The sequence below is a fragment of the Cynoglossus semilaevis genome, chromosome 10 (genome assembly GCF_000523025.1).
Source record: "Cynoglossus semilaevis isolate Cse_v1.0 chromosome 10, Cse_v1.0, whole genome shotgun sequence".
NCBI lineage: Eukaryota > Metazoa > Chordata > Actinopteri > Pleuronectiformes > Cynoglossidae > Cynoglossus > Cynoglossus semilaevis.
This window is the reverse complement of record NC_024316.1, coordinates 5,939,364-5,952,558: the sequence shown is the minus strand read 5'-3', so window position 1 is coordinate 5,952,558 and position 13,195 is coordinate 5,939,364. Positions and strand designations below refer to the sequence as shown.

The window sequence follows — 13,195 nt, the reverse complement described above, 5'->3', positions numbered from 1 at the left end:
CAGGCAGTATATAAGTATTCAGAATTCACAGTGTCTCTTCCATAAACATTACAACAAAAGTAGAGAACACTGCTCCAAATTCATCTCATCTACCGGTTAGAGTCTTTGTAGAAGGTATTAAATGGCTACAGAGAAACGGTTCATGTCAAATAATAAAATATAATGTCATATGACATATATGACATGTGACAAAGGACTCTCCAAGGAAATTGTTGTGATGCAATTATAGGTTTTCTACTGTGTTCGTTTTTTTCCTCAACTATTTACTTTATTTGCATTTTGCTCATGATTACAAACCAGATTTCTACAGATATTTGTTTGAATGTTGGCATTAATTTGTAATTGTATTTTCTCAATGTTGCTGCGGTTTGTTAAATTACAGTTTTTGGTAAAGACTGGTTTATTCTGTGACAGATAATAACGTCTAAAAAGGAGAGTGGATCATTTAAAAGTTTGACAAGATTAAAAAAAAGACCTAAATATGTGCATTAATAACCCTTCAGAGAGTAGATAAATAAACAGTGTTTAGAGGCGTAGAAGAACTTTACTCCTCGTTTCATATACAGAATAACAGTGTGCTAAAAACAACATTCACGTCAACCCAGTTGACATTTGCTATTTCAGGTTGTCACTTATTAACTGTGTGCATTTTAATTAAACGGAGTAAAGTACTCCTAACAGCCAAACACTAATTGGAAAGAAAAACTAAATAATGGCAGATAGAGCAAAATGATAAGCTGGAAAAAAGTTATTTTCCTATGCCTTGAGGGGCAGCTGTGAATGAGTTAACAGGAACACTGGGAGGAAGGCGATATATATGATATTAATAAAGGTTTATATACATAAATCGATACATTTTCTTTAGTTGTATACATGTGTGTATATATGTATGTATATGTATACACAAAACATATTTAACACAATAAAACATATAGACATTTATATGTATATACTGTATGTATTCTTGTTTTACTGTTTGACCAGGATAGTATGCTCACGGATCTGACAGGGAACCTAATAATCCTTTCCTTTATAATCATATAAATGTGTCCAACATTTTATTCTGGAGTCCTTCAAACAAAATACAATGCACTATTTGCTGGTCATAGGCCTTGACTCATGAGCATAAAAAGGTTTGGACGACAGACTGTGAGCGGCCCCAGGAGAGGAGCACAGGAGAAGGTGTTTCTTTGTCTTTTTTAGTTCGTTTTTTCCACTTAAAGCACAGGAATACTGCTTCTCTAACTCAGACTTGTCTCGGCAGTATCTTTGAGCCGTATCTGTGAGTGATCTCTGTTGGCTGGTATCATCTGACACAGGTGGGGAGGATCTGACAAAGGCTAGCTATTAAGGCTAGTCCAGATACTACTGTTACAGACAGCTCGTCTTGTTAAGATGCTGTGGATACTGACTTGAGTGCTTGGACCAGGACGTCTGCTTTGTCTGTCTCCATTTCGCTTTAGTTCTAATACTTTCAGCTCCGCAGTCGAGGTAGACTCTCTCGCTTTGTTATACCAAATGTATCTGAAAAGACAACCACTTCCATCCACACGTCACTTTCCTCCTTTGCTGTAATTGTGCAGCTACAGCGGGTCATCGAGTCATTGAACTTGAAAAGCCTTTGTTAACCATCCAACACGTTGAAGCGGTTATCACTGCTCAGTTTTTGGTCTGTTTTATAACTGTCTACTGTCACAGACCTTTTCTGATGGATGGGTCTACATGTCCGAGGCTATGACACAAACTACACAGGCAGTCTCAGTGATCTGCTGACGCAAGAATGACGTTGTATTTCAAATTGTTTCATAACCTGTTTGTCAAGCCTGACTGCACTCTAGTGTTTTTTGTAAATTTGGAGCAGAACTGAAAGAAGAAATGGGAGAGCTCAGTTTTAGACAGGGGGCGCTAGTGAAAATGATCAAGTATGTAGATGTGTGTCAAAACTTCTTAATTGTATTTCATAATACTATGTTGTTTTTCTACTGGTGTTTACTTCGCTCCAGCTTGTGAGGGCTGAAGAACACAGACATGACGATGGTTATCGTGTGTTTGAAATGAGCCGTGGTTAAAGCTCTCAGGAACACAGAGCAACATCAAAACACACTGTGTATTACTTTGACACAACATAAGGAGACAGGCTCCACACCTAAGACACACTTCTGTATTCTCCCAGATTAGCGCTAACAGAATGAAAGAAACCTTAATCTGCTCACTAAAGCCCGTAAAAGCAGCATATACATGACCATAACGGAAGTGGCCATACAGGAAGCTTGTTTGATCTCCCTTGATACGACACTCAGGGATTTGCAATATCCTCTTTTCTTCTTCTCTCTACAAAAAAGTGGAGGATTAAAGGTATATGACCAAAATATTCCCCTGAGGTAGATTTCCTGGTCTTTGGGATGAGCTCATCTCAAAACAAATATCGCTTAAAACCTGAGCTTAATAGATTTTTGCTTTTATTCAAAAGCTGCCAATGGTGATACAAAATCACCTCAGTTGATCTTCAGAAGAGGTGCATTGGCAAGACTAACGCACAATGAGCCATCGACCTAGGCACGAAAAGGAAGGGGAAACTCTTCAGCTTATTAAAGCAGGACTTAAGACTTAAGGACAGAGCTCTGTTGCAATAACGATCTCTACAGGAAATGAACAAGCTGCATAAAAACGGACATTAATTATTTTTAATTCACCAATAAATCCGATATCAATAGACATTATTCGTAAACTTCTGGAAAACATGATGCGAGACAACTGAGGGTTGCGACACAGTCTTTGGGAAACTGCAATATATGATGACCAGGAAAAACATTTATGTTCTACTGATGAATTGAAACAATGGTATTTTACCCAGGGGTTGTATTAAAGTCCAACATTTACCCCAATGACTGTAAGTTGGGGAAATATGAGCAGGTTTAGAGCTCATATATTGACTTTTGCAGCCTTGTTATGTGAATATAGGCTACATGTGTAACTGACAGATAAATGCAGGACATATTTAATTATTGAAAAAGTAATATCAATAATAAGTCGTCAAGATTATACAGGACTGGTCAGGTCCTACATGTGCCTCATTCACAATTTGATCAGTTGATAGTCTCTGTCTAAACTGGGGGGGGGGGGGGGGGGTTATTATGACTTAAACTGTTGTCCATCTGAGACATATACATATACAGATATTTTCTTAAGTTGCTCCAACAACTCAGACCAACTGTCTTCAAGTTTTTACACAATGTATTTTTTTATTTATTTCTACTAACATCCCATCTTCTATAATCCTTCACTTGTCACTAGTTTGACACAGAATTAAGCAGCGAGTCAAAGTTTGGTCTCCTCCAGTGAATTATAACTGTGTGTTTTTCACACACTGCACTGAGTATAATTAGCTCCCTTTTCCCAGGCTGTGGCTCATTACAAGTCCACAGTGGAAAGCAAGGATGGGGAAATCTGGTATTGTCAATTTTGGCTTAATTAAAGAAGCTAATTTAAACACTTATCACATTAGTCAGGTTTGCTCCAGAGAATGTATGTGTTTTACTGGTTAGAAAAATAGGAAAAGAGCAGATCACTATCTAATGCTGCTTATTATTCTGCTGCTGTTTGCCTTTGGTCATGTGTGGATCTATGTGTGTGTGGGTGTGTGTGTGTGTGTGTGTGTGTGTTAGAGGCTTTGGGGAATAATATCTACTTACATTTGCTACCACAGATTAGTTCATGCCTGTGAATGTGTGACAGTGTCTCACCTCACGCTTGATTCCGTCTTGGACACAGCTTCATGGAACCTTTCTTTGCTGTGTTCGTATTCTTCCCAATTCTAGAAACAAATAAACACAAAAAAACACACCATTAAGTTGGTTTCATGTGGTAATTGTCTGACGGACTTTTCTGCTTGCAAATCTTCCCAGTCCTGATTGCCTGGACTATAGCACTTATATATATTTTTTTGTTCTGCAACTTGTGCAAAAAAAAAAAAAAAAACACATTTTCTCTTTTTTGATTTTATCACACGTGCTATACTGGAAAAGTCCAGTGTAAAGTAAGAGTTACGAGGTTTTATTTACATCCTGAGATTTTTTGCCACTTCAACCCTTTTGAGCCAAACTAAGCTTTTATAAGCTCCATTACTCATACATATTTTAAGAAATCATGATTTTTGAGTTTGCAGTTTGCCCAGGCTGCACCAACCCTAAACAAACAGACAGTGGTATTGTAAAAAAAACAAGCAGCTAATCCCCAACAACTGCAGCCTCTCCTCTGCTGATCCGTCTTGCTTAGGCCTTCCAGCACCCAGTATCCCCTCCAAATATTTATGCAGTAAACTGTACCAGCTGGGGAGGGAAGGTTTATGAAGGAGCAAAAATGAAAAGGAAAAAAAAAATTGGGAGGAAAGTCAGTGAGAGAGGCAGCAGAAGACGTGAAGGAGGGAGGGACATAGGAGAGAGAAGCACAGAATAACAAAATTATGTTTTTCCAGCAACAGTGACACAGAACAACAAACTTGGAGCAGCTTAATTAATATTAACACTCATACTTTTCACCTCTGCACTGTGTGCCGAGAATTGCAATCCCCCAAAACAAAACTTTGCCTGGATGTATTCATGCCTTAACCACAATATTCAGTCTGCCACCAGGCAAGAAATCTTCAGAGAAAATCAATTTAAGACACCAAAGATATGGCGTTGCCTGATGGCTCACGGGTAGTGGAAAAAAACACTGCTGTGAAAAAAAAATCCCATAAAATAAACCAACTAGTTTTACTAGTTTTGTCAAAAGGAGTGGTGACAAAGCAGTTAGAGAAGACAAGTTGTCACTCAGTGAAAAGGGTCAGACAGCAGCTGAAATGCAGAATGGAGTTTGTTCCTTCTGCCAGACAGGAGTGACATGGGTTGTGGAAGTCATCCCAGTTGACAACATGTGTCCATGAACGGAGAGAGTGAAGGGTAGAGAACAGAAGAAGAATGTAGAAAAGAAATCAGGTACCGTCACCTAATTTGGTGATGTTACCTGAAGATTAAATCTTCTTGTTGACTGGGTGTTTTGGAGGGCTTTGGTAGAAGATCATGTCAAAACGACTCTTTATCCCTGAAGCTGTTCACCGGGTCAATGACAAGCCTTCTGAGTACCACTGCTCTGGTCCAGTCTACTGGACATTATTATCATGCGATCAATGAATTTATTGTAAATTGTATTGAGTCTGATTAACAAAATTAACGTTTTGACTAATAACCTAAAAATAATCCAATTAATGGAGATGGTTAGGGTTAATAATGCTGTAAAACATCCACACATGTACGAATAGTTTGATAAGCAAGATAATAAAAGTTACATTTTTTTAATCTTTCTGTCGTAAAGAGCCTTCATCCACAAACTGTGTGTAGGCAATTGGATTTTAAGTAATGTTAATCAGAAATGAGGAAAAATTAGCAAAGGCCAAAATGACAGAGGCTAAAGTCTGTGTAGGTCCTCAGTCATCCAGGTCATCTCATCCAAAAATAGTTACATCGAGGGCAACAGAACAGAGTAGAGGTGAAACGTCTTCAAGGAACCTACTCCGATGTAATCTATTTTATGACAGAGGCTAAGGTTGTAGCTATTTGGACCCTAACACTTTCACAGCATGAAACTACAGGAAGCTCTTTACAGGAAAAACATACAGTAATAAACGTCGCCTTGGTGTGTAGTCTGTGAACTCTGTACTTGACATGTACAAAGTACATCATGTCTTCATTTTTTCTCCCAAGGAATTATATAAAGGTTATTGTAAGGTGTGCCTCTGCACAGCATGCATTTGACTGTGTGTGTGTGAGTATGTGTGTGTGTTTAGTGTGCAGGTATTTTCACTACAATATGTGACAGAATGTCAGGCAACGTGTCAGACTTGGAGAAGGATTATTATCTCCCCCTGTATGTTCTAATTCTACATGCTTCGAAATATATTTTACTAAAAGTAAAAAATCTAAAGGCTAAGCAGGTGTTTATGCCAACTGTTTGATGCTGGGTCTTGTGCTGCTGAGCCTCACAGACAGGATTTTATTTCTAATTGAAGTGAACAGGTATCTTTAAAGTATAATCATCTTAAATGTTTCAAAAGTCATATTAGTGTTTTTTATTTTATAACTGCTCTTGTGACAAGTAATACATACACAGCATTTTAAAGTTGAAAAACCGGAGGTGTGGCTCTGTGGCTTAATAAGCCAGGAACAAATCAGTGCAAAAGAGCTGACCGTGGTGCTGATGTGCCGATACGTTTGCTTCTTTATTTCTTATGAAATTTAGAATATTTCACAACGATATTGGTTGTCTTTGATAACAACACATTCTCTGACCTTCTTCACATTCAACCAGTACTGAACTGAACCCCCATTCAAATTTTGAACCAAAAAGTTTGCCCGCTCCTGATTTATTAAGTCAAAAACTAAGCCATGTTTCTTCTTCTTTTTTTTCCAAGTGACCTTTGTATGATTCAAAGAAAAAAAAAATCAAGGAAAGGACTCAACTGTATCCGCTGCATAAACATCCATTGCTAATCCAGCCAAAAGCTAACAGTTAAAATTGCTAAAAGCTTATATTTGCTTTCACTTCAGTTAAAATATCTAGGAAAACTAAACCTTAACCTGAGGAAACCATAAACATTTTGAATGCTTGATAAAACATAAAACCTGGACATTCTGTGTTTGCTACAGTCTACAGACACATTACCGCAGACATACACACAAACATACTTGCACCTGAATATACAGCAAGACAGCATTGGACATCAGGCTTTGTAGCAGACAGACAAACCAAAGAGTCTGTCAAAACACATCGTGAGCTCTGCAGCAATCACAGCCTGTGCCGCCCGTATGTCAGCCTGCCAGTTGTCTGCTCTCTCTGCAAACACAACCTGTCACTAATGAGACTTATGCAAAGAGCCGCACAGCTGACACCAAGGCCTTTGTTTGTACATATTTAAATCTGTGTAGAATCTATTTACCACAGTAATACGTTTTGAGTTACACTGACTTTACTGGAGAGCACCATAAAGATTTCCTGCTAAAGAAAAGTAATCTCTTTAGAATCTCTGTTTTTTTTGTTGTTGTTGTTGTTGTTTTTTTTATTCTAGTTTGAAAGAATTTTGTAAAAGGGGATATTCAGAGTGTGTCATATGAAATGCTGTAAAAACATATAAAGCCTTTCTCATAAGGTATTTCATTGTTTTGCCAACAGAAACCTGACTGGTAACAGCTAAAAAAACACACTATCGGTTGAAGAGTTAGCAAAGCTTATATGTTGGCTATTCTTGGCCTGCAAATATTATTGTGCTCTATTGAGATTTACTTCATTCAGTTATTTAACAGGACTTTAGCTTGCCTGCTAATAGCAATGTCAACGCCTTCATTCACCAAAGGCTGTAGACAAGAGAGGATCTATACATGAGTGTATTCACTGGCATGGCTTAATTAAATCAGACTGTCTAAAGTATAATGATAATTGAATTATATCCCTTCACATTACATGTTGTCTTTAGGCAAAATAACGAGAGGAAGAACAAAATAGGAAAGACAGGAAAAACTAAAGAGAACCGGAGAAGTGGCCCACAAAGAGAGAGTCTCTGTAATGGTTCATGTGTGGAGCCCTGTGCGACGGAAACCTAACTGGAGACTAACAGCTTCTACACCTTTCCTGCCTTGTAAATGTCACACAGATGGATGGAGTGGGATGAAAAGGCTTGTAAAGGCTCTCTGGAGAAGCTCGGCCAAGATCAACTTTTGTGGGAGGTTTTTTTCTCAGCGACCTTTGTGCAAACTGTACCCACAGACTTTCTTTCACCCATAGTCCAGTTTTTATTTTGGAGATGTACAGGTTGTCTGGTGTTTTAACACGGTACAAAAGAAATGGTAGAAAAGGCTTTTTTTTCTTGCTGAAGATACTGCTACTGAATTAATATAACATAGACTAACTAGTGATGAATAAAGGACAGTCCGTGTTGTCTTTTCCTTGACTCGTCTTCAGACACCTTGTAGCACATATTTAAAAAAAAAAACAAAAAACTGTGCTTATCCATGGCTTATTCAACAGCCCTTAAACATGAATGCCAGTTAATTAGCCGTTTAATCATAGCAGTACATTGTGCATGTGACTAAAGGTGTGAAGTTTAAGTCCTCAGCAACAAGAAAAAAAAGCAGTGAATTGTGCTGTTTGTGCAGGTGGATGCAATCTAACATTTTCCCAGAACACTGTAGGCATCACTGGCATCACGCTGCTTCTGTTTGGATTATTTTGGTGCCATTTTCCTCCTGTGGAAAACTGGTTCTTATTGTATACACAGTCATTTCTGGTAAACTGACTATATACATCGAACAAGACAATGAATAAAGACAGTTAAGTTAGTTACCAGAACATTTTAGTGTAAAAGTTGGGCTGAATTTTGTGCATTTGTTTGGATTTGATTTATCGGTGGTTTTTTGAAGAGTTCACCTGTGTGTCTGTGTGCACGTCTTACCCTTTTCTCCAGTTGTGCCAGCTGCTCCTTATAGAAGGCGTCCAGAGCTCTCAGCTGTGAATCCTTCTTCTGTAGTTGCTGGGCCTGGCAGAACACACACAGCAGACTACATTAGAAAACCATTCAGTCAGTAAAAGTCGGAGGCATTTTTGATGTTTTTTTGTTTGTTTGTTTGTTGAAAGCTTTATCATTTATATATGGTAAAATGTATGTGATAATAATTCACTGGTACATTTGTTTATGTTCATATAATACCACACTTCACAATCAGGTTTTGCAATGGATTTTTTTCTTAAACAAATTATTACATGGATCTTGGATGTATTTTTTTTCACTTTGTGCTTTCTGTCAATATGCATGGCATGTTAACTGAGAGTGCTTAAATGCCTTGTGTACCTCTACCAGGGTATCTGCAAAGGTTATAATAAAGTTATTATAAAGTTATAATTTTGTTTTGCATTTTTGCATGCAAAAATCAAATAAATGCACATGCAGTGCTTTAAAAATTACATAGAACTTTGACGTCGGAAGCATTTTGGCCCTTACGGTGAAACTGAATGCAGGCTTTGATTCGCCCACAGTTATTTATTTAAGACTAGAATGGGAAACTAAATCCCAGACATAGAAACATGAGCCTCCAACAGAAGGTATAAATCCATCTGCTTCTTGTTTGATTAATACATACAGTTATGTACTTACACTGAACAAATTCAATGACTGATCCTTATAAAATGTGTGCAATAGTTAGTATAAAAGTACAACAGCCCATACTTTTAATGTTTTAACCTAGGCTGTGATCTCCCAGTCAACTGGTCGATTTATTGGTCGATACATTCTGGCTGGACCAAAATTCTGATTGGAATTCTGATCTAAAAGGACCCCCTGTGTTGTACGTGTATGTATGTTTTCATTATTCAATATTACATATCAATGTGACTCACTGACAAATGCACAAAATACAAAATGAATACACGTACAACAAATTAATGTTTTTTTCTGAAACACAACTGTTGAAGTGACTTCTCCAAAGACAGTCACGAAAGTAAGTCACTACAACGTACACAGAGAGACTTTCTCCACACCTAACTTTATCTAAATAATACGTTTTAGTTTGATTTCCTAAGCAATAGTCATAAAGCCTGTGTGTATATTTATACTAATAGTAAAAATGCATTCATTTCTAGTACATACTTCACAAAACAAAGAACATTCTTCATTCACAGAAAATAATCTGTTTCACGGACTCATAATTCCACATACAGGGGCTCAACATGCTGAGCCAGTGACAAAAGCAAAACAAAAATTTAATTGAGCTGCTGTAAAAACTAAACGTACTAAAGTTAACAGAAGGAGGCACTAAACAGAGATCAAGTCAAAGGAGATGAAGACAGATGTTGATGATAAACTCTTAAATGCACTGCCGTTATTACAGCCTTAGAAACACTGAAGGCTTTTAGGTGAAAAGAAATAATTGCAAATATTTCTAATTGGAACACTGATGGCAGTTTCCACTTTTTGGTGTAGTGCCCCTCAGCCTGAGCAAGAGGACAATGGGGAAATCAATTATTGAGAGGGTGAGGAAGCACTGGAATAAATTAAAATGGTGAGAAAAGCAGCAGTGCAATGAAACTCACCTTCAGTTCTAACTCCTTTGCTGACTACAGAGGTGAGGAAACAGAAAGAGCAGTGAGCACAGAGCAGTGTTAGGACAGAACAATGTTTTTTTCATTATTTTAACCTAATGATTAAAAAAATAGAAATATTTTACTTAGATTAAAAAAAACCTCATCTTAAATGAAGAGTGGACATTAATTAGAAATATTAAAACTATTTTTCCTCAATAAAATAAAAAGGATCTAAATATCAACGATAAGCAAAATAGAAATATGTTTACACATATAAAGTAGGATATTTCAATGAGTCAAAATAACAAGGTGAGATACAAAACATATATTGCACTACTTCATCACTGACTCTTCCTCATGACACGAGAGACACAGATTTCATCATCTTTCTTCATCGAAGATGTAGTTTAAGGTAAACACGTACTGTATATACTCAACTGCATTTAAGGTATCCAATAAGAATTAGTACAGACTCTTAAATACTTAAAACAACCACATGTATTTTAACCTCTGTGAGCTACATAAACTGAACTCCAGTTCAACAGTTTTCCAAATAAAGAGCCAGTTGACCGGAACATGGTATTAAATAAAATAATTTAAACCATGGATGAAACCTAAGTTGGCCAAAAACTTAGGTTGAAGTAAACATTATGAATGAAGCCCTTCAGTTCTAATCTATGATATCCATTGACAACTAGTTAGTATGTTTATATCTCAGTATAAAACACAGAAATACATTGAACATTCATAGAGTTCATGAAGCTCATAATGATACCAGATGGCTGCGCTGTCACACTGCGAAGCCCATCGTGTAAAAAGTTTAAATAACAACCACTAAATGTCATGAGGACTGACAGACTGTCAGACATTTAATGAATTAACCTAATGTTCTAAATCCTACACATCTGCTCCACCTGCCAACTGGTGACAATCAAGAGTTTTAGGTAACCCTGTCCTGGGTCTACACACACAGTACAGTAGCAGTAAGAAAAAAGGTATTAGTACCAGAGGGGTAAAAGGTGCAGCGAATACACGCACACACACACATATGCCTCCCAAAACAACAGGGAGGAAGATTCATCATAATTATCACAGCTGCTGAACGCCAAATCAAATCATGGCCAGTCGTCTGTGTTTCATAAACAAACTTTCACCGAGGAGAGGTGAGAAGCAGACCGTTGTGCTGTGAGAGACACAAATGCAGGGTGAGCTGATAAAAAAGAAAACCAAAAAAAAAAAAAAGAAAAGAAATGGAAGAACTGCAGCTGCTGCATTTTAATGCAGGTGATACAAGAAAGTGAAAGTGATCTGTTTTGGGGAGGGGGGGTTGAGCAGAAACAAAATGGATGTAATTAAAAACACAGCTCTCTTTCCTATCTGGGTCTATACATATGTATGTATGTGTGTATGTGGGAGTGTGTGGGTTGATTTTAATTTTAAGTCAGAGAAGGAAGTGAATCAGACGACTCCTCCAGTGTCCCTCCAGAGAACAGAGTTTGAGGTAGATAATAGCCAGTGAGGCGTGACTTTATGGCACATCAAGAGTCATACACTCAGTGGACTGGCTGTGGTTTAAACTATTGCCGGTACCAATACATTCTACAGTAAAAGAAGCCTTTTAAAAAATAAAAGTCCAGCTGAGAGCCAACACTGACTTGATTTTCTCTCATTTTAACCTTAAAGTGTTCTCATTTGGGTGTTTTCAATTTTCCTTGGGCATTATATTTTTTAAGTGTCCTTAAATAATCTAAAATCAAATTACTCACAATGGCAAATTAACCTTTTAGTATCACCTTTAGTCACAAAAAACGTGGCTTAATAGCAATTCCATTCTTTTAATTAACTTTTACTCTGGTGTTCATTTGCTGGCTAAATTAAAAAGTGAAATCTCTTAATTTTCGGTGCCCAAAGTTTTGTGGTCTAACTGACCCCTGGGAGCAGCAGGAGGGAAAAAACATTCAAGGAATAAAATTTGAGAAATAAAATTTGGTATAATCACAGCATGATGGAAACATCAGTGAAAATAAAGTAACATGTTCAAAACATAAACAGACGAGTCAAAAACTGTGTAATGTTCCACTCCACAGTCTTTGAATAAACACAGCAGCAGCAGCCAGTCTTCATTTGTCTCAGTCAACTGGAACAATGGCAGGAATGGCTTCAAAACACACACACACACACACACACACATTAAAAACATTTTCCCCTTAATCTTCACTAACAGTGAACAAATCTAATGAAACACGGCCTAACGACATCTCAGGATTATTCCTAGACGATGATAATCCTTAAACTGAGCACCAGAGATGTGCATTTGATGCCTCCATCATGTCTGTTCTGTTTCTTAGTGCAGTTCTATCAGATCCATCCCACTGGTCTTTAATGCACCTGTACAAACAGAAGGAATTCAATTTTCAAGGATGATCAACTGCACCCACCTTTGACAGAGGAGCTGACTGAGACACAGCTCATGAAAGGGAGTTTATGTACTGTATGTTTGGTTCACAAAAGTATCATCAGAGCATCTTGCACTGATCTTTTATTACCAGGTTCTCTATGATGAAGGAAAAACCAAATAAAAGATGCATTTCAAAATCTCGGCCCTGTTGGCTATGACAATTACATTTTTGGTTTGTAATGTTAAATTGTTAGGTTTCAGACATTACCATATGTATTTTTATAACAAAATAAACAATTGTACCAGACAAAATGTATCTAACATAGGGCCTTTAGAAAAAAAGGGGCTATTTATCCAATATGTGTTTATATTTAATTAGGTCAAGACTCCAATATGCTGCATAAGTACCTCACTCACATTTCACTCACCTACACTAACACAGTGGTAACATTATAATCGAGGACATAAAACCATTAGAAGAGACAGACTTACACTTGGGAGCCATAATAAAGGGCAAAAGGTTCCCAAACAAATTAAAAAGAAAGCAAATGCAGCAAAATCCAATGCATGGTGTACAAACGGTGAATGTAAACAAATCCATGGCCACATGACGACGTATACATCCACTCTGCTCCCATAGTTCCCATGCACACACCGTGTTAAACACCATGTCTGAATAATGGAACATGG

The 13,195-nt window shown here is 37.4% G+C and overlaps 2 protein-coding genes across 3 annotated transcripts in view; one reads left to right on the top strand and one right to left on the bottom strand.

Annotated features, from left to right (window-relative positions):
* The window catches only part of snphb (syntaphilin b), a 1,167,912-nt gene that overhangs the window by 144,091 nt on the left and 1,010,626 nt on the right, over nucleotides 1–13,195 (top strand). The window lies entirely within an intron of this gene.
* Nucleotides 1–13,195, bottom strand: part of LOC103384750 (MICOS complex subunit mic25a-like) — a 39,233-nt gene that overhangs the window by 15,694 nt on the left and 10,344 nt on the right. Inside the window, exons 6-8 of the mRNA XM_025059118.1 lie at nucleotides 10,117–10,140; nucleotides 8,483–8,566; nucleotides 3,744–3,814 (exon numbers count right to left, since the gene is read on the bottom strand). Of these exons, the coding sequence (XP_024914886.1) occupies nucleotides 3,744–3,814; nucleotides 8,483–8,566; nucleotides 10,117–10,140 (179 nt within the window). The remainder of the gene's footprint in view (nucleotides 1–3,743; nucleotides 3,815–8,482; nucleotides 8,567–10,116; nucleotides 10,141–13,195) is intronic.